The 22,418-nt window shown below is 44.2% G+C and overlaps 1 protein-coding gene across 1 annotated transcript in view; it reads right to left on the bottom strand.

The window, feature by feature from the left end:
• Tmtc2 (transmembrane O-mannosyltransferase targeting cadherins 2) overlaps positions 1–21,232 on the bottom strand; it is a 356,561-nt gene extending 335,329 nt beyond the window's left edge. The window contains exon 1 of the mRNA XM_005068036.4: positions 20,698–21,232. Coding sequence (XP_005068093.1) covers positions 20,698–20,780 — 83 coding nt within the window. The 5' untranslated portion in view covers positions 20,781–21,232. The remainder of the gene's footprint in view (positions 1–20,697) is intronic.
• Positions 21,233–22,418: the final 1,186 nt, after the last annotated feature.

Genomic DNA, 22,418 nt, shown 5'->3' with positions numbered 1-22,418 from the left:
ATGTGCTGTGTATGAGCAACCTATCTGATTTAACATTTGGTTGAATCTTGGACTATTAATTGAGAAATAAACTCCCTTCCCTCACATATGAAATTCACTAATTCATTCTCAGAACGCAATTTCCAGATGAACAAAAGGATATTCATGATGCTAGCCTTTAAAACAATAACCAAGCATGGCAACCAGTAAGGGGTCCACGAGCGAGAAAAGCTAGGCTTGATGACAGCAAGGTGAGCTCTGAGGCACACAGGGAAGAGCGGTCTGTTTCTTGCTTTTCTTTTTTCATTGCTGCTGTCTTTTAAGCTACGGCTATCCTATCCAGCAACTGCAACTTTGCTGCTAGCAGCAGCCACAAGGCCTCAAGACTCAAAGCCTGAGGAAATTCTGCTGCCTCAGGCACCAACTCTTCCAAAGCTACAAAGGAAACTTATCTAAATCTCCATCCTGCTAAAGAACTCAAGATTCAAAGTCTCTTCCCAGAGAGGCTGGGCAGCAAACAGCTCACCTACCTCCCCTCCTCCAGCCTCCCAAGAAGTCCTCCTGCTCTCCTGCTCGGTCCCACCCCTCCTTATAAACCCTTCTCCACCTGGCTCCTCCCTACAACTTCCGGTCAGCTAGTTGCTGGCCCAGCCTCCTGACCACGGGTGGATTTTATTTAATCAAACACACCTTGGCATCATTAAACAAATATTCCAGAGCATAAACAAAAGTACCACACCTTAAAATAATATTCTACGACAGTTGCTCTTGCAAAGGATCCATGTTCAGTTCCCAGTGCCCACTTGGAGGCTTCTAGCAACCTGTAACTCCATCTCCAGGTAACGTGGGCTTCAGGGAGGGGTCATGCACACGGCACACACACATGTATGCTGAAAATCATACATACACATAAAATAAAATGGAGTAATGTTTTTCTTTAAAAAAAGCAGGCAAGGAGTGGATAGTAATAGCAATACCCAATATGAAAGGAGAGTAGTACTGGGAGAAAGACGGAACTGGGGTGGGGGGACACAGGAGACTAGAGAAGGTGGGCGTAGGGTGGGATCAACCAAGTTAACACGTATGAAAATGCCAGCAGGAAGCCTGCTACTTTGTATGAACTGAAACAGATAACCAGGTACGCAAGGAGAAAAGAAACCTACCCAGCATCACTTTTCTAATGATACTATCCAACGAGCCAGCAGGAGCTCAAAACGCTCCAGATCTCTATTCTAACACACCAAAGAGGTGACTCCACAAACAGCCCAATTCAGTGGATTGTCATGCTAACGGCGAACCCTGAGTTCACTTCAAGATGCTTATTTCCCCTCGGCTTCCAATTCACAAAGTTATCGATCCAAACTTGATGCCTTCCATCGCACTGCCCATCTTCCCCCCACAATTAGCCAGAACCATCATCCCTCCTTTGTATCATAAACTGCAAGCAACGTACCCTGAGCAAGAAAGTGGCAGCGTCCACAAGCCACTGCACTCCTTTCTGCAGAAGTTCTCTTGTGGGAATGCCATTCTTGACCTCCCATCTCTGTAAATAACCACCCCTCCCCATCCTACTCAAGCCCTGGAGAAACCCAACCATCGTTCTTTGTTTAGTTCTCAAAAGTAACTGTAGGAGCATGTTTACTGAAGTCTTGAATTGCTGGTTTGATGTATCAATTTAAACTAATTCCACAGAATTGAGAGTCATTTGACAAACCACTGATGTTTGGCTTTCGCAACGTAAAAACAGTACGACTAATTTTTAAACTTGTCAGAGTCTGGCTCATTAAAATACTAGAAAAATTTTCACCTGAACAGTCTTAAAAATGTTCCAGAGAACAGATGTGCGCTAGAGAGAACTAGGCCGCTAGCCAACGAGAACCCAAACTGCTCTCACTTCTAGAAGCTTGCCACTTGCTGTTACAATTTAGTTATCAACAGGAACAAAGCAAACATTCCAACCGAGCATAGCATAACGTAACACCCAAAATGTGAATGAGATTACGACAGAGGTAAAGCATCTACTGCTGATGGGAACTGTTATATGAAAGTGCCTGTTTAGAGTTCCCAAGATTGCTCCCTTGGTGGGGGCACTTGCTGCCATGCCTGAGGACCTGAGTTCAATCCCTGGGAACCGCATGATGGAGAAAGCCAATACCCACAAGCAGTCCTCTGACTTCCACAAGTGTACTGTTTTCCAGGTGGAGACACACACACATAGGCCACACAAACAGAGGGAGGGAGGAAGTGGGAAAGAGAGACAGAGAAAAGAATGTAATTTTAATTAAAAAATAAGTAAAAACAAAGCACTAAGAAATATATTTAGCACTACATGTGTGCATTAAGGCCAAGATTTTACCCCAAAATATTAAAAGCCTCAAAGCAATTACCAATAAGTTACCAATATATTTCTTAGACAACTGAACTCAAAATCATTATGTGACTTATTTCAAGCTGGGATGGAAGCCAATGACTGGAAGGCACACCAATATGGCAGAGTCACCTTGCCACTTTCAACATTCCTAGTACCCCTGAACTTGGGAGGGATGTCTTTATCTGTGGGCCAGTTAAGCAGGAAGGAGAGAAGAAAGCTAAAAAGGGTTCCAGTTTGACAGTAATACATGCTTTTTCAAATGGGTATTTTTAGTAAAATGTTAAGCAAACAGATACAAGGTATGCTTTAATTGGGAGAGAGATCACTATTCTTAGATGCAGAAACTATCGGCAAACAAATGAATGAGAATTTTAACTCTCAAAGAGTGGAAACCAACGAAACTGCAGCAAGTTGCAGATAGCTTTATATTCAGCTCTGTTCATGGAAAGCCAAGGGGGAGAGAAAACCACCATTGGAGGGTAGCATTTTGGTCATCATCTTTTACAACAAAAAACTTTTAATAAGTCTGTAGTTCCATTACTCCATTGTGTAAGCTACATATCAGAGAGCATCAACATAACCCATAAGATGCTAAAGAGATCAATCACTGTTTTCAATAACTTCTTACAGACCATATTACCTAACAGAAGAGGAAGCCAATTACGCTAAAGAACATGAAAGGTGTCTAGTGATTTCACATCGATTTTTAATTAATTATTCACCACAAACTACATACTGATCAAATCAGCAGATACGCGCATGTGTAAAGGGGTCCTGGGATCTCTCGTCTATGTCACTTTACCACACTTAAAAGCGAATATAAAAACTGAGTTTCAAGGGCTTAGACAGATGCCTCGCTGGTTAAGACACAAAGTGGTCTTGCCGAGAACCTAAGTTCAGTTCCTAGAAGCCACTTCTATAGGTTCACAACTGGCTAGAACGCCACTCCCAGGGGTGTTCAGACCTCTGGCCTCTGCTCCGTGGGCACCCACTCTCAAATGCACATAGACAAATAAAAACAAAATAAATCTTTTAAAAATATTTATACAGAGTAAGTTTTTAAATCATTATGTTTCATCGGACTTTATCAACTATCATATGTCTACTGGAAACATTAAGTTAAATGTCAACTAGAAATAAGTTTGAGTTTGAAGATTTGAAGTTTTCTTGCTGTGTAACCCAGGCAGGCCTTCAATTCCCAATCTGTACACCACAACTGGATACATACTGACTTTCAATAAGAATCTAGAAACCTTCCACAGCTCACTAACATATCCGTATACAGTGTTTTAAAACTATCAGCAATGTAATTAGTGAATACATTCACCCAAAAACTCCATGTGGTAGATATCAGTTTTTACACAGAAACCAGAGTTTTGTCACATAATTGAAATTACAACTCTAGGCAATAACCGTTCTAGCATCAGAACTTTAGATTTTCTGGTCCCAAAGATTTTTAAGGTCTTTACTCTTCTGTCTGGAGTTTGAGGGGCTCGGACTGAGAAACATACTTCATGGATGCTAACCATATACTTCCTGGCTTGGCTACAACATGGTGCCATCCAGCACATGTGTTCAACATACTTGGAATTCTCCACACAGTTGAGGACCACAAACACGCTGGTGCAGAAAATGTCAACTTATTTGATATACAAACCATACAGCTTTTCTTCTAACCAGCCCACCAGAAGTGCTGCAAACACACATGTATTCTAAAAGGGGAAAGGACATCGTCAATCGAGGAGAAGCCCATTAGTGTCCAGGGACACTGATCGCTGACAAGAACTGGTATGTGAGGGGCCCTTTATATCTAAGGCACTATAGCGAATCGCATTACCCTCCAAAGCGAAGAAGTACATAAACTGGTCATGTGCTTATTCAAAATACTCCTTGCTTCAGACACTAGAAACACAGGACAAGCCAGAGAAAAGAAATGGAAGTTGCTGGTGGAAACAGATTCAGAGACCCACAGCCAAACATTAGGCGGAGCTCTGTAATTCCTGCTGAAGGAGAGGGAGGAAGGATAGTAGGAGTCACAGGGGTCAAGGACATCACAAGAAAAACCTGGGCTCCTACTGGCTCCCAGAGACTGAACCAACAACCAGGAAGCCTGCGGAGAACTGACCTAGATCCTCCTCATATATGTGCTTTGTGTGTAGCATGGTCCCCATGTGGGTCTCCTAACAGTGGGAACAAGGGGCTGTCTCCGACTCTTCTGCTGGCTTGCAGAGACCCTGTTCCTCATACTGGTTCGCCTTGCCCAGCCTTCATACAGGAGGAGGTGTTTAGTCTTGCTGCAACTTGATATGCCATGTTTTGTTGATATCCATGGGGGCCTGCCCTTTTCTGAATAGAAACGGAGGAAAGGATGGGGGTGGGCAGAGAGGCAATAGAGGGGGTGGGGGGACAGGAGAGAGGGGAAACGGCAGTCAGGATGTAAAATAAATAAATATATTTTTTAATTTAAAAATTAACAACAACAGAAAAGAAAGAAAAGAAACAAGTTGCAAAGTCGCAAGAACTGTTGATATGACCGTGCTGGGGACTCACATCTCAAGAGCAGACAGACAAGGAGTGGGATTCTGGAGCACAGAGGACAAGCTGTTGAAGCCTGGACTGCAAGAAGGCAACTCTAGAACAAGTGAAAACCTCAGCCACTGCAGGGAAAGACATAGCTGTGTTCTCAGAGAGAAGAGAACAAGATACACCAGGGACAGTGATCTACTGAGTCATCCCATCCCCTGCTTCAATACTCTCCATCTAAGTACATAATGATGCAGTCTTTAAAAACCACAGAGTACATCCCTCATACTACTTCATTTGATCCCCACTCTATGTGAACAGTTATTATTTTCACTTCCTGACCAATTAAAGTACTGAGTTCATGAGAGCTGAGGAGCTCGAGCACTTAAGTGGGAGAGTGGTACTTGAAAAATCTAAAATTCGCATCTCTTTATTTTTCTTGATCTAATATTTGTTCCCATTACTGTATAACATGAAACTAAAAGGAAAATCTAACTCATTTTAGAATGGGTTTGCTTAAAAGATTCTATTTGACCCACTCTAAAATCTTCTTAGACGCCTGAAAGCTAAAGTGGACCAAATTAAATGTAATCATTTAAAACCAAGTCCCAATTTGTTTATTTTCTTTTGCATGGTGCGCAGTACCAGGACCACACCACTGAGCCCTGTTTCTACTCCAGATGGAAAATTTGCATAGTTACTGTAGGTTCCCTTCCCCCACATCGTTAGCTAATGCCTGAATATCACTAACCAAGTTCTACTTTTCAAACTCTCAGCGGCCTACTTGCGTAATCTGTTGCAGTCATACAGTCTATCAAGTTGGCATGCACTGAATGCTACATTTTCTCAAAATGCATTTTGGCTCTAGGGACACAGTTTGAGCGTCAAGACCCCTTCAATTCATGAGCCCCACAATGTAACCGAGGGAACATCAACACCAACCCTCTAGCCTCTCTTGCTCTTTTGCTATAAAATGCCTTCACTTTGGTGACAATTGTGCTGAGTGTTATTGATTAGTCTCTGTCTTAGGGTTTCTAATGTTGTGAAGAGACACCAAGCACAGCAACTCTTATAAAGGAAACATTTAGTTGGGGTGGCTCGCTCACAATAACAGAGGTTCAGGCCATCATCATCATGACAGCATGCCAGCAGTCATGATGCTGGCTGCATCTTAGCTTGTAGGGAACAGGAAGTTTACTTAAACACTGAACAGTATCCTGAGCATAGGAAACCGGAAAGCCCAGCAGACAGTGACACACTTCCTCCAACAAGGCTACACCCACTGTAACAGAGCCACACCTTCTAACGGTGCCACTCTCCATGAGATTATGGGAGCCAATTACACTGAAACTACCACAGTCGGTCTCCTACTAGCTTCAGTGTATATGACAGCTCAGATTAACACTCCCGAATGATGAAGACTGTTCTCCAGTGAAAGTTACCTTTGCCCTCCTCCCTGGTCTAGACAGTTCTTGACTTTTCTTTGACACTGCAGCACTGACAGCATTTGATGCCGTTCAGACACAGCTGTAGCCTGTAGATCAGAAAAGGAACCTAACCTAACTCACGGCCAGCTGATGTTCACGCACATCTGTCCCAAACTGAGAACAGTCCTCTCCAAATCACTATAAAAGCTTCCTCTATCTACAACTAAGAAAGAAATTTTGTTTTTAGGAGGAAAAATCGCATGACTTCAGCTTGCCAGGTTGTTGCCAACAAAGCTCAGAACTTTGATTAGAGCCCCTGGCCTCACTGAGCAGCATCAGGACCAGATCTAGCGCATCAAAGCAGTCATGTATACCTGTCAAAATTAGGATTTGCTATCTGAATCTGGAGTTGCTGTCACAAAGAAGATGTGTTTTGTATGTTGATGGTGACAGATGTGTCAACAGAGCACCAAGTTTCACCAAGGCTCTATCTTTTCAAATTTCCAAGAGTAGCTCACACTCCCACCATCGAATTGGAACTGTCTTGATCGAACAAAGAAGCAGAAAGGAAGTACAACATAAACAAATGGGCTAGTCTCTTATACACACAAGGAATACCTATCCTTAGTTCCTTTCTACCCAGGAATTTAGGCAGCTTTCCCAAACATCTATAACAGATACTGACCTCATCTGTAATCATATTTAAATGAGATTTTAAAAAGCCTATTACCCAAAGTGTGGTCCCAGAGCCTACAGTACCTACCTACTGTAGCTAAGACCAGAGAAATGCAGAGTCCCAGGTCCTGTCCAGGTAGGATCTATACTGTAACGACTCCTATGGACTCAAGTAGACTGACCTGTAGAAAATGCTAGTCTAGGGGCTGGAGAGATGGCTTAGCGGTTAAGAGCATGCTGCTCTTCCAGGGATCCTGGTTCAGGATCAGCACCCACATGGCAGCTCACAATGGTATGTCACTCCTGTTTCAGGGGATCCGACGCCCTCAAACAGACACACCTGCAGGCAAAACACCAGTGCACATAAAATAAAAATAAATCATTTTAAAAAACGATGGTATACAAACATATACACACAGATAGAAAGACAAGCAGCAACTGCCCAGCTCAGTGTCTCCATAGGAGAGGCACAGGGATGCATCTAATTACAAGATACCGAAGATGTTTGCTGACTGAAGAGGAGTTTTTTTCTTGCCTAGCTGGGGATCATGACTCATGTCTGTTATGCCCAGCACTGAGGAGTCTGAGACAGGAGGATTTTAAGTTGGATGCTTTACTTGGTTACATAGGAGACTCGATCTCAAAAACAAAAAACAACTCCAACACAGGCAATTGCCTCCATAAATCCGGAGAGCCAAACTGCAAACTTACTTCCCTGCCACAAGCATTGGCAGTATCACACCCCAAGTGCATTTAAAAGGAGCCACCAAAAAAATTGGTCCATAGAAGTAATTGACATTATTTTGTTGATAACACATAGGACACTGTAAAACAATGACATTTCAACTTCAACATATAACAAAATCCATAAAGACTATCATTTTTAAAAGAAAAAAATTCTCAAACATAGGAAAGTAAATTTTAGCACATGGTATCAAATCTCAAATTCAGGTACTTCCATCAAACACACACACACCTTAAAGAATGGATTCAAATATGTGCAAAATTCTATTTCCTTAACATAAATTTAGCAACAATCCAGTACCATTGTTGTTCTTCCATTCGAGTAACAAGAACACCTTCCTCTTTTAAATGCAGTTTACCAAATAAATTCAGGTACACCAGTTTTTCACATCAGCTATAAATAATCGCTTCCCCCTAAAGGGCCTATTTCTGCAAATAAAAATGTCTTTTTGCCTGATTAAACTTCTTCATCATCTGAGAACTTTTGTTCTGCAAATTTGTAGAAAAAAACATTGCCGTTAGTAGCCTGCTTCGTCAAAATGTGCTCTCTCCCAGAGCTTTGGGAGAACAGTCCTATAGATAATTATTAGAGGTTAGAAGGAGCAACCAGTGCCAAAAGAAAGAGATTTGAAAAGATATTTGGACCCAGGTATTTTGCCTTCAGATACCTTTTGCAATCAAAATCAGCAGGCTCAATATTTATGCGCGGCAGCCTTAAGACAGGAAGACATAAGTAGCCAAAAGGCAGTTTACAGAAATGTCCCAAAGGACCCAATACAGGCTCTTGCAGCAGCCACCAGTACTACCTGAAGCAGCCCTTCTCCCAGATGGCTCACTAATGACAGTGACCTCCCAGATTGAGAGAAGCTGCAGTCAGCCTGTGAGAGGAATCTCCATGGCCACCACCTAAGGCACCCCCTGCAGAGGGTACAATTTGCAAGGGCTGTCACTTCAAGTGCACAGCCATCAGCAAGCTCTTGTTCTTCAGGGGTCTTCCCAAAGCCTTTAACTATTGACCCTGTACTCAACTCAGGAGCAGCCAGTGAAGGCAGAGAAAGCCAGCCGAGGAGGCATGCTTTCACTGTGGAACAAATTGGAAATTAACAAAAGCAAGATGCTGACTTCATTCAGAGTCTCTTCGCGTATTTACTGCTTCTCCAGCACCACATTTATAATTGTGGTAAAAACATGCTCCACAACAGCATCCTTTACGGAGACATATATCATGATAGAGTAAAAACAAAAAACCAGGGCTGTGGTTTTCACCCCTTCAGCTTCTTTATAAAATACTTAGGAGCAAATGCAAAAAAAAAAAAAAAAGAAAGAAAGAAAACATTGCTGAAGACAGCTATAAGCCTCCCTTGCCTGATCCATGCTTACAGAAAGAAAGAAAAAAAATGTCAGAAATAAACTTGTGAACTGCATTTAAAATTAATACCTAAAGAACTTCAAGTATGCAGGGTTCTATGAACTGCCATTTTTTCCCACTGGATTTTTAAACACTGTTGAAACAAGGCTATTTGAAATACTACGGTCCCATCATTTAACACTGTTCAAAATGTCAAGAGCCATATTGCGCCCCAGTGGCCACTCTTCGGCAAATAACATATCCTTTGAAGTTAAGATACTCATAAATGACATGAGAGAGAATCCCTACCTTGAGCAGGCAAAGTTACCTACGCCTACAAAAATCAATCAGAAATTACCTCTGGAATGACAAGTAGAAGAAATGAACTTTTATCAACACAATTTATGAATTTTGGGGTTTCAGACCTCCATCATTTCTTTATCCAAAAACTAAGTGTGTGTGTGTGTGTGTGTGTGTGTGTGTGTGTGTGTGTGTGTGTGTGTGTGTGTTCAGGTATATACATAGCTTCTTTTGTTGTTGTTAGTTCTGTAGTATACATATATGTTCGTATGTGAACCTAGTGAGCCATACCATGCATTTACAAGTCACAAGACAATCCGACTCAGTTCTGCCTTCCCACCTTGCCTCTTTGTTGTTCTTCTGCTGTATGTGCTAGCCTGAAAACTTGTGAGGACTTTGTTGTCTCTGCCTCCCATCTCCTCAGAGAAGTGGTCTTCTAAAGGGCTGCAGACACTCATGTTATACATCTGGTATATACGTCATCCTGGAGATTCAAATTCCATCCTCAGGCTTGGGTGCCAAGTGCTTTTATGCCCTGAGCCATTCCTGTATCCCCCTCCAAAGAAAGGTTTGTAATAGTTCCTAACTATATAAGCCAAGACTGAACAGTATGCTGATCATTTTTGTCAGCTGACCACAGCTAGAATTATATGAGAAGGAACCTCGGTGGAGAAAATGCATCCATCACATTGGCCTGTACATTTTTGAGGGAATTTTCCAGATCAAAACTTGATGTGTGAGGTCCCAGGCCACCGCAGTTAGTGCCCACCCATAAGCTGGTTGTCCTGGGTGCTATAGTAAAGCAGGTTAGACAAGCCGTCAAGAACAAGCCAGTAAGCAGCATCCCTCCATTGTGTTAGCATAAGTTCCTGTCTCCAGGCCCCTGCCTTGAGAAGCTGACTTGACTTCTACAATGATGGATTGTGGCATGGAGGTATAAACCAAATCAACCCTTTCCTCTCCAAGTTGCTTTTGGGCAGAGTGCTTTATTGCAGCAACAGAAAGCAAACTAGGACACACGAGCCTGTATTGATCTCATTTTTTTTAACTTGATGCTTCTAAAGAACAATGGCTAACATAGTAATTTCCACAGAAATGGAGATTAGTCACCAAAAGCAGAGATCTGACAAAAATAATTTCACTAGCCAAAACACCTAGCACAGAGGGACTAGTCAACAGGTGGGACTACGGGTGTCATTTGACAAACCATGAATTTAACCTGGACTGTAGCAACAGCTTACACCACTGTAGGAGGAATGCCGCCATTAACCATGTGACTTACTAGAGGCGCATACAGATGAGGTAATAAAAGGGCGGTTTACCACACCGCTAACCACACCCACTTTAGGCATGACTAAAGACGTATACGGCCAGGCGTAAAGACGTGTACGTACGTAGGCGGTGAACTACGTCACTAGCCAGGCCCACTTTTGGGCATGGCTAGGGGGCGTTACAGGGGAAGGTATAAAAGACAGCACACAGGAAGTCTCGGTCTCTTTTCCCGGAGTTTGGTTTCCGGTTCGGCAGCGGAAAACCTCTTGGCTCATCTGGGTTACTTGTTTGGTATCTTGTGAGTAATTTCTACAATAAATACTTAGTTTTACTTTCAGTAAGTGTGTGTCGCTTATCGTTACAGCATCAATTGGAGCTACACACCACCCCTCACACCCTGTCTCACACTGATGCCACAAAGAAGTGGCCTTCCAGAGGGATCAAGAAACAAGAGCTGATGGCACATCATAAGTGAATAGCATTTCCTCTGCCAAGTGAGGAGCAGCTCTGTCCTCAAGCCATGAGGCAACTGTGCAACCATCAGAGAAGCAAACACTTATGATCCGATTTAATTCCACAAAGAAATAGGAGCTAAAGCCCAAGTTAGAAGTTTCAGTTCGTGTCTCTGTAGCATACTAACTTTCTGAACATCTCATCTTCCATGCAATAATTTCTGGTTGTGCAAATGAACATTTATAAAATATTCCTTTTGTTGTTGGTGGTGGTGGTAATTTTTTGTTTGTTTGTTTGGTTGGTTGGGTCTTTGTTTTGTTTTGGTATAGTTTGGTTTTTTGAGACAGGATTTCTCTATGTAACATTGGTTGTCCTAGAATTCACTCTGTAAACTAGGCTGGCCCCGAACTCAGAGAGCCATCTGCCTCTGCTTCCCGGCTGCTGGGATTAAAGGTGCGCACTGCCAGACTATAATCTTTAAATAAAGCAAGGTTCTGTGAAAACATGACAGCAATTTAACAGCTGAAATGCACAAACCGTCTCAATGTCCTGTGTATTCACACTACACCTACCAGATCCCCTTGTTTCCCATTTGTTTGTAAATAAGAAGACAGAAATAAAATGCCATAGTGGTAAAGATTAAAAAATAACCCTAAAACACCTTTTAAAAAAGTGGTAAAATGAACATTTAAGCTTTTTATTCTAGAAACTCAGTCTTTCTTAAAGATGTTAATAGCCTAGGAAGGACATCTTAGACTCTCTGTGACAGAAGTCTTTTAGACCAATGACAGGATGAGATGAATCTAGTTAACATGAAAAGTTCCACACAATTCCCCATGTTTCATCACCAACACAGAGACTGTTAAAATTTTTGTTGGGCACAGTGTAAAATTTTTCTGGCCACAGTGGCCGGTACTACCAGCACACAATACCTGAGATAGAAGGATCACACGTTTGAGGACATCCTGGGCTACAAAGCAAGACACTGTCTCTACATAAACAAGTAAATACATTAACACTATTAATATGGCGCTAGATGTTTAGAAAGAAGTAAATTTGCCAGGCGGTGGTGGCGCACGCCTTTAATCCCAGCACTCGTGAGACAAAGGCAATCAGATCTCTGTGAGTTCGAGGCCATCCTGGTCTACAGAGTGAGTTCCAGGACAGGCTCCAAAACAATACAGAGAAACCCTGTCTCGAAAAACCAAAAAAAAAGAAAAAAGAAAGAAAGAAAGAAGTAAATTTGAGCTAAATTCTAGCTACTAAAGGCCAGCCTATCCACATGTCCACAGACCTCCCGAATTCAAAGAACTTTACCTACAACAGCATGCTTTCCAAGATGGCATCTGCTGTAGATGCTTTGAACATATACCTTAAATAAAAGCAGCTGCTGTCAGGACATATTTGTAACTAGTGACTCACTGGATGTCACATTCTATGCCTAGAATCACATGCAAACCAGATCTTCAAAGTGGCCCATCAGCTTTGAACCTAACTATACTTATACTGTCCCAAAATATTATGTCTTACCAGGTAAGCAATCTTGATGATGTCATTCAATATTATTTATTTATTTATTATTCATTGTTATAGCTAAACTTCTTTTTTTTTTAGTTTTTTATCATTTTTTATTTTAATTTTAAATAGCTTGTTTTACATGTCAATCCCAGTTCCCTCTCCCTCCCCTCCTCCTGCACTCCCTTCCCCCCCACCCTCCCACCCTATTGCCAAATCCTTCCACATAGGGGATATCTAGAGTCTGTCTTTTCACTATGGGTAGGGTCCAGGCACTCCCCTAAGAGTCCAGGCTGAGAGAGCATCCCTCTTTGTGCTATAGGAACACGATGACTGTTTGTATTCCAGGGATAGACACTGATCTACAGCTCAGGGCCCCATAGGTTGCCCAGGCCTTCTCACTGATACTCACGATTGGGGGGGTCCAGACCAGTCCCATGCTGGCCTCCCCACTGTCGCTCTGGGGTCCAAGAGCTCTCCCCTGTTCAGATCAGCTGTCTCTGCTGGTTTTGCCAGCCCCTTCTTTGCCAATTTGCTCATCACTCATCTCTCTCTATCACTGGGTTCCTTGGGTTCAGTTCAGTGATTAATTGTGTGTTTGCGCTGCTTCCATCAGTCACAGGATGAAGGCTCCCGGATGGTTATAGACATCAAGTTCATTATCAGGAATGGACATTCGAGGTGGTCTCTCCACTATTGCTTAGCTTGCCAATTGGTGTTATCCCTTTAGATCACTCGAAGTCACTCTGGTGCCTGATCTGTCTTCTAACCTATGATTCGCTCTTCCCCCTATTCTACCCCCACCCACTGAACTTCCTGTTCCCCCATGACCAACTCTCTTCCTCTTCACCCCCTCTCTTCTTCCCAGCTCCCACTCCCCCCCACCCCTCGCCGTGTTTCCCATCCATTCAGAGGATCTTGTCTCAATCCTCTTCTCTTGGGTACTATGCATATATGCATATCTTTTAGGTTCTTTCCTGTTTCCCAGACTCTCTATCAGTGGAAGTGCAGACTAGCACTATCCTGATCCATGTCTAACATCCATACATGTTTGTCTTTTTGCAACTGGGTTACCTCACTCAGGATGGTTTCTTCCAGTGCTATCCATTTACCTGCGAATTTCAAGATTCCATTGGTTTTTTTCTGCTGAGTAATACTCCATTGTGTAAATGTACCACATTTTCTCTATCCACTCTTCAGTTGAGGGGCATCTAGGTTGCTTCCAGGTTCTGGCTATTACAAATAATGCTGCTATGAACATAGTGGAGCAGATGCCCTTGTTGTATGAATTTGCCTCATTTGGATATATGCCTAAGAGTGGAATTGCTGGGTCTAGTGGTAGATTAATTCCCATTTTCCTGAGGAATCTCCATACTGATTTCCAAAGAGGCTGTATGAGTCAGCACTCCCACCAGCAGTGGAGGAGTGTTCCCCTCTCTCCACATCCTCTCCAGCATAAATTGTCTTCGGTGTTTTTGATTTTAGCCATTCTGACAGGAGTAAGATGGTATCTCAGAGTTGTTTTGATTTGCATTTCTCTGATGGCTAAGGATGTTGAGCACTTTCTTAAGTGTCTCTCAGCCATTTTAGCCTCCTCTATTGAGAATTCTCTATTTAGTTCTGTACCCCACCTTTTAATTGGATCCTTTGGTGTTTTGGAGACTTGTTTCTTGAGTTCTTTGTAAATTTTGGAGATTAGCCCTCTGTCAGATGTAGGGTTAGTGAATATCTTTTCCCATTCTGTGGCCTGCCTTTTTGTCTTTTTGACTGTGTCCTTTGCCTTACAGAAGCTTTTTAGTTTCAGAAGGTCCCATTTGTTAATTGTCGATCTCAGTGCCTGTGCCACTGGTGTTATGTTTAGGAAGTGGTCTCCTGTACCAACTCGTTGAAGAGTATCTCCCACTTTCTCTTTTAAAAGTTTCAGTGTGGTTGGATTTATTTTGAGATCTTTGATCCATTTGGACTTAAGTTTTGTACAAGGCGATAAACATGGATCTATCTGCAGTCTTCTGCATACCAGTACCCAGTTATGCCAGCACCATTTGTTGAAGATATAGCTAAACTTCTAAACAAGCACCACTATTAAGAGAGGAGAGGTCTTTACACTCAATTACTCGGGTGTCCTTTTCTTCAAGGCTTCAACACTTATGCTAGAAAATCCATTAAAGGGAAGGCATAAAGTTACTTATTAAAGAATCCCAGAAAGTATTAAACAGGAATGATAATTACATTCAAAGTAGTTTGTGTAAAAACAATAATAGGGACACAGGCTCTGTCAGCCAGGGAGTCTTGAGAATGCATTAAGGGTAAACTGTGTCCTCTCCGAGCACGATGAAGGTGTTTTAGAGATGATGCCCTCTTGGCCCATGGTATAAACAGCTGGGTCTTGAACAAGTACTTTTAGCGCACTGGGCAGCAGCAGACATTAGGACAACAAGCATGCTCCTAATACACGTTGGAATCCAAAGGCTGTGCCTGTTTCAGAAGTGCAACACCAGAGAATTCAGTGTTAGCACAGAGGCACATTGACTCTGAAAAACTAAGTGCCGATAAGACACTTAGTGTCTTGGAATGAACAATGTAAGTTAATAATCGTGTCTGTGTCAGTGTATGTACTGGCACATCTGTGTGTGTGTGTGTGTGTGTGTGTGTGTGTGTGTGTGTGTGTGTGTGTGTGAAAACTAAGAGACAGATGGCTGCCAAGCAATTTCCCCTCGGCATTTGTGTATGTCCTCTGAGGGCTTGTATTGGGGTCATCTGCCATGATAAACACCATGTGACAGGCTCAGCGGAGGTGAAGCAAAGAGATCTAACCCTGGCTTTACCTCGTTGTAATTTTAATTTGCCAAGAACAAATGGACTTGTTCAAAAGAACAAAATGAGCCATTTCCAAATAAATTTGATGAGACAACCAAAGCTGAGCAAGAAAATAAAATGTTATATAAAACAGTTCATAAACTATAAGTTGTTTCCAATTGCATTTTATCAGTATTATAATTATACTGGGAAGGGAAATAAAAGGTAAAACAATACTCTTGTGTTTGATTTCTGGTAATAATGACCTGATGAGAATAACCTGTGACTTATACAAAGCAAAAATTCCCTTTGTTCACTGTTTCTGTCATATGCATGCACTCTTTTATTTTGCTAAGATAGAAAATAATGGGTTTAGCTATGGTATTTTCAACACATGAACCATTATGGTCTGTTTTGAGATAGGTTCTCACTATGTAGCCCAGCTAATCTGGAACTCATGTGTAGACTAGGCTGGCCTGGAATTCCCAGAATCCTTCCTGCCTCTGCCTCTCGAGTTCTGGGAAGAAAGTCATGCCACCTCATCAATATCAGGCATATTTCAGACATTAAACACACTGGAATTTAAAACATCATCATTTCAGACTGATGCAAAGCAAGCCTACTAAAATCATCCTTTAGAAAGAAGTTAACGCAGTGATCAGTCATTTCCCAAATGATTCTTGTCATACCATATCAAGCAAGGATCACACCAACAACCTTAACAATCAAACAGAACGGATACCTGAATACTGGAGGTGTAAAGGCAGGCTTCTGAAAAACAGTCAAGTCTACCTTCTCCTAAAACATTATGACGATGTCTGTTTGAGAGACAGAACACCCAGTCTACGATAAACAGAGGCTCTGTCCTCCTAAGTGTCTTCAGCAAGTGCTTTTAGGGTAGTGAACAGCCACAAACTTTTTCCTTCATTTGAATACCGTCAATCAAAATCATTATGAACAAAATTCTTCACTGTTTTTTGTCTTATGTTAAGACAGGATTTTTCCATGTAACAGTCCTAGATGTCTGGAACTTGCTCTGTGGACCAGGCTGGCCTTGAACTCCCAGAAATCCACCTGCCTCTGCCTCCTGAGTGCGGGGATTAAGGGTGTAGGCCACCACTGTCTGGCTCTTCACTGGTGATTCACATGTATAGTCATATGAGAAACCAAACAAGCAATGTGTTATTAGAGTTCTGGTTGGATGATGGCCAGATGTTGTGGCACAGGCTTGTGATCCCAGCACTCAGGAGGCCAAGGCAGAAAGATCAGGAGTTCAAAGCCAGCCAGAGCAAGACCCTGAGGTCTCTTAAGTGGGTAGAAGGAGGAGAAGAAAGGAGAGGTTGTTTTCAATACAATAGCTAAGAGACACATAAGAAATGATAAGGACTGTTCTGGGCTGAAGGAAAGAAAATTGTGGTAGCTTCGGCAAAGGCTAACTGGAAAAATCACTCACCACAGAAGCCCGAGGAACAGAATTCATATCTCCAGAGCATACATTAAAAGCAGACAGGTGTGGCCATGCTTGTAATACCACTGGAGAAGTGGAAACAAGGGATCCCAAGGGATCGATTGGCCTGATGGGATTCAGTTATCTTCAGATTCAATGGGAGATTTTGCCTCAAAATAGAGTGTAGAGAAAGAACAGGGAAGATAGCTGACATCAGCTTCAGGTCTCCACATGTATGTCCAGAACACGTGTGTGTGCACACGCATACACACACACACACACACACACACAAACACACAGAGAGGGGGGGGGAGAATGCAACGCACCCATCAGGGATATGAGTCTGTAAGTAACACATACATGTTCTGATATCAAAATCTCAGGATGCCATGTTTTCTCCCCGCCCCCCAAAGTAATGAATTATTTTACTCAAGTGATAATTGGAAAGCTGCAATAGTCTTACTCCCCTGTCCCTACGTCATAAAAACATAAGCCACTCACCACATGATACATGCACAGTCAAATCTGCCTCCTTTCCATTGGCAGTCCGCCTTTGCATTGCGCTGACTCCTCTCCGTGTGACCTCTGAGAAACTTGTGGCAGTATTTGAACAGGAACAGTGTGTAATGATGTAAGGCCTCCCTCAACAAGTACACAAAAGAGCAAGGAGTCTGCAGTCACAAAAAGGTGCTTGGTTGCACTTTGCCCTCTCATGACTATTAAGTTTCTCCAGAAAATCCTAAAGAGGATCCTCCAAGGAGTCACAGGCAATGGGAGTTAAAATATGGCAAGGATACCCCAGACACAAGGTAGTTACTCATTACACCATAGTAAAGGCGAAAGAAGGGAGAATATAGCAGAAAGCATGTGTGTTTTCTCATCAGATACTGCAAATCCTGCCCTTGCACTGCTCATTCCAACACACCTTAGACATAGTCTTAAGTTTAGCGCCAAAACACTTGCAAGGCCTTAAGTTTTTAGCATAGGGAATGGATTTTTGCTTTAAGAGAACTTCTTGCTGCCACTTAACTTCCAACAAGCTACATAGACCTAAAAAGTAATTATATAAAGATATATCTATGTAGTTTATAAAATACATTTGATCATTATACTTGAATGGTAACTTTGAGAAGTACCACAGCAATAGTGCTCACACTACAGCAATAAAAAAAAAAAAAGCCCTTATAAAGGCCAGATTCTTCAGGCTCCACTGCAAGGTTCTAATTTAGTTAAGCAAGCCATGCATAAGAGCCATCTTTCTCCTTGTCTATGGCTCTCTCTACTTCCAGTGGCCTCTCTTATATTTTTGGTTGTGAGCCTACTCTTGAATAGCTGAGCCATCTTTCCAGCCCAGCCCTCCAGTGGCCTCTCTTCCAGAACTGTATTTCACAGAAGTTCCTGTGGGGTGGGGGGGCGCATCGCGATGCACAGATGTACTGTAAGCAATGTTTTAAACGTGAATCTTTGCCATCTGAAATGGAGTAGTGGAAACAAACATATTATCATCTTCCTACGGTTCCACTTGGCCCCCCTCTTCGCTTCCCTCTTCACACACCAGTGACTTACAGCACTTACATGGAAAGTGTATTTGCAAAGCCAGGGTTCACAGTGCACCTTGGCAGCGAATCATCCCACATGCTGTGCACATGACAAGTGGGCTCAGTGCTGCATATATGTGCACCTTGCAGTTTCTATGAAACCCAGACATGAAGGTTGTTCTTCTTAGGATGCCACATCTTTTAAGGGTACGTGGTTGCATGTGAGGTTTGGTGAGAAGTCGACAGAAAAGACTTTTGTAATGCACACCAAAGCATAATTCATACTTTAGGCCCTCAACATTCCATGTGTCTAAATAGCATATGAACACGCGATCCATAACATGGGAAAATTAGCACACTAAATTCACCTGCGCCAACAGAAGACAGAAGACGAACAGCCTAACACTCAATGTGACCCGGAGCAGATGAGGAGCTTATAACAAATTCCAGCCATCAAGGACAACTCATTTATCATCACAGGCACAACCATCTCCCACACTCACAAATTCCAAACACATCAGGGTGAGCCTACAGAAAGAGGTACGCGCACATTTACATAAGTTTTAGACTCCATTTTTCTCTCTTAAGAGAGTGGTCTCTTTTTGTGCATCCTCTTTTAAGAACTGAACAGCAGTCATGAGTAGTGTTCGAGAAGAATGTTTGGTTTATCATAATGCTCTATCATTCGAGACCTCTCTTCATAAGATCCCCCCCCCCAAAAGAGCCAGGCACTGCCCTGACTCATCCCCGCACTCATTTTAGTGAAAACTGATTAATTGTAAAGGAACAGAAGCTTTCTCCACTGGCACTCTTAAAATAGCAGGTGCATCATCGCAGAAATCTGGAGGAAGAAAGGCAAGCAGGACAGTTTCCCTCGCTCTTGGCCCGTAACTTAGAGCAACCGAGGTCACTGCTGAAGTCAGTACACTGTTCTCCAAGTACAGTAAAAGTTGGCCAGAGACTTGCTATCAGCTAGCCTCTGCTAGGTACAACCTAACACACACCAGGCGTGTGTGGGATATTTTTTCAAGCGTTATCAGAGAATTCCATAGCAGACACAAGGGTGTGGGCCAAGATCCCCTGATTTAAGACATACATCCACGAACACTCTTAGTAGGAGAGTGGACACATCAGGAGACAGATTAGCACTGATTAGCAGAAGAGTGCAGCCTCGATTCCCTCACTAACTACTGTCAACCACTTTGCTCAAGTTCACTCACCGCCCAGCCCTAACCCTGGGGATCCATTCGCTCCCCTAAGCCCAGAGAGGCTGCTGAAAGGTTGTCAAAGTAAATCTGTGTTCACTTTTTGGATGGTTTAATTCCAATGGAGCATGAAACACCCCAGGACGGCTAATAAGTTTAGCCAGGCATATTGTTCTCCCTAATATATTTTAATTATGCATCTGTTTTAATTGTAATCAGATTAAGTCACCGGAAAAGGCACAAATTGGAATTTTCCCAAATGGCTATCAGAGCTTTTCATCAGTTTCTAAACACTAACAACATTTTAAAAATAGGTAGAGACACCACCACAAGGGTGATGTTTTCCAGGAATCAATGCAGTTTCTTTGACAACACAGACCGGGGTCTCATTAGACACCCAAACTAATCCAAATACAGAAGACAACTTCAGTCTCTAGGGGCGTCTTCTTCCCCAATTAGCATCAGAAAAATCACTAATGTCTAACGCAAACCTTCCAAACTGAACTGAAAGGGTTGCCCCGTTGATGGGTGAGCGATGGTGTTAGCGCCAAGTTTACTACCATACACGTCAAACAGAAAGTTGACGCAGAGTACGCGCGCTCTTTTAACTATTTTGGCAACTGTCAAACGTGCATTTAACTTCGGGAAATAAGTGTCCTATCACTAAAAGGAAACGACAAGGAGAAGATCTACTAAGGGGTGAGGAGCGACTTCCTTCCAGTCCACAAGTAAACTCGTTTAATACGCTTTTTTTTTTTTGCACCAAGGTATACCTAGGGTTTTTTTTTTTTTAATGTAGGTTCATTAATCAGTTTTCCAAATTGCCGTGATTTCCGGGAAAAAAAAAAAAAACTTAAGCGTCTGCCAACCGGCAAGAAACAAGCAAGAACCTGCAAAGTAGGAGCGGAAACTCAGTTGGCCCGCCCAGCGCGCCGGCGTCCGAGCTGTTTGCTTTAGGAGTTATGGTTTCCACGTCGCCTAAACCTTCAGGTGCTGATACCTGCGTCCCCAGACAGCAAGCAGTTCCAGAGGCTCCGAGGAGCCCCCGCCCCACCAGCACCCCCTGGGCGCCGCAGCCACGGCCCCTTTCTCTCGCCCACTTACCTGTCATCGTAGCAGAAATCCGCACTCAGAGTGTTGAGATACAAGGCGAGCCCCAGAGCGCTGCTCACCAACTCTGCAATCATCTCTCCACCGCCTTCCCTCCGGCTTGGCTCCCAGCGCGAGCGCAGCAGCGGCAACAAAAACCAGAAGCATCAATCCCCACCTTCCGCCGCCTTCTCCTCCTGGCTGCACTTTTGCCTGGCTTCCCCGCCCGCCTCCTCGCCCTTCCGATCCCGGGTTCCGATCCTCTCCGCCGCCGCCGGCTCCTCCTGTCGCCTGGCTCCGCTGCTCCCGAGTGCTCCCGGGGTTAGCGGCTCACACCGCGCTCCCCATGCCCGACACCCGCGACAGGCAAGCGGCGATCCGGCTTCACGCCCCCCCGGCGGATGATCCGGGCTAGAGTCCTTGTCGCGCGGCTCGCGGTCCCCACCCTAACCCATGGCACTTTGGGACGCCCTAGGTAGAGGACTGAGGAGGTAACAGAGTGCTGGGGGGAGGGGGGTGATGGGAGGGGGGGCAAAGGGGCCGGACCGAGCCGGGATCTGGGACCAGCGGGAGGAAAGGAGAGAGAGAGACCGAGAGAAAAGGGGCGGGTGGGAGGGACGAGGCGAACCGCCTCCCCTCGCCGCCACCGGGGCGCACGACTCCGGGGTCGTTCGCTCCAACTCGGCCGCCACCGCGGCTGCAGCACATTCACTCTTTATTGGTTCCCTCCCGGCCCCCTCTCCAGTGAAGTGAGAAGCGGCGACTGGGGACTCCAAAAAGCTCCCGCGTGGGGTTCTCGCCGCCGCCCCACGCGCCTGCGTGGCCAGCCCTCCAGCCCGAGCCAGCCCCGCCCCTTTCTCCACCCCGCTCCTCCCCGCAGGCTCCGCCTCGTCTACCCCCACGGGCGGGAGGCTCCGCCCACTCTCCCAGCCGCTCCAGCCTCCTCCTCCGGTCCCCGGTCCCTTCTTCCTCTTCTTTCACCTTCGTTTTTAGTCTGGAAAGGCCCCCCCCCCCGGGACAAGGACTACTTTTGGAAGATAGCTAGACTGCGCTCTGGGCAGGGGAAACGGAGGAGAAAGGCGACAGGAGGCGTTAGTTGATGGCTTGCCCAGTGGGTGCCTGGAGGCGCCTTGCACCCACTAGATTGCTAGCCAAGCGGTTGGTGCCAGGAGCTGTCAGACAAAGATCTGGTCAGCTGGAGAGACTTCTGGTGACCCTGAGAGACAGAGCAGGTTTGGCGAGCGCTGGCAGCCTCGGTTGCCACTAAGGATCTATTGCCCGCGTGCACGGAGCGTGAGCTGAATTGGAATGGGAGGGCCAGTTGAAGAGCTGGGGGAGTATTTGGGAAGGACACAGAGTTCTACTCTGAGGCCACGCCACCTCCGTCGACATTAATGTCAATAGAAAGACACGTGTCCTGCGGTGAGAGGCTAGAAGGTAAGAAGCACACAGTAGCTCCTCAGAGATTGAGGGCGTTGGGGTGTCTTGCGTGGATCAGAACTGCCAGGCTGCCTCTGAGAACATAGAAGAGACCCCACCCGACGCTAGTGCAAACCCTCTACAGCGCCATCCTTAAACCCAGCGAAGGGGAAAGCTAATGCCCTTTCCTTTCCGCCCGGATGCAAGACTGGATGGAAGGCATCCAACATGATCTAGAAGAATGGTCTGGGAACTGAAGTTGCAATACCAAAGAGGTCCGAGGTCTGTCTGCCACACCTCCTTCCTGCCTGGCCCCC

This window comes from Mesocricetus auratus, unplaced genomic scaffold (genome assembly GCF_017639785.1).
Source record: "Mesocricetus auratus isolate SY011 unplaced genomic scaffold, BCM_Maur_2.0 Super-Scaffold_100011, whole genome shotgun sequence".
Classification (NCBI taxonomy): domain Eukaryota; kingdom Metazoa; phylum Chordata; class Mammalia; order Rodentia; family Cricetidae; genus Mesocricetus; species Mesocricetus auratus.
The sequence above is the reverse complement of the archived record's forward strand: the minus strand, read 5'-3'. Positions and strand labels throughout refer to the sequence as shown.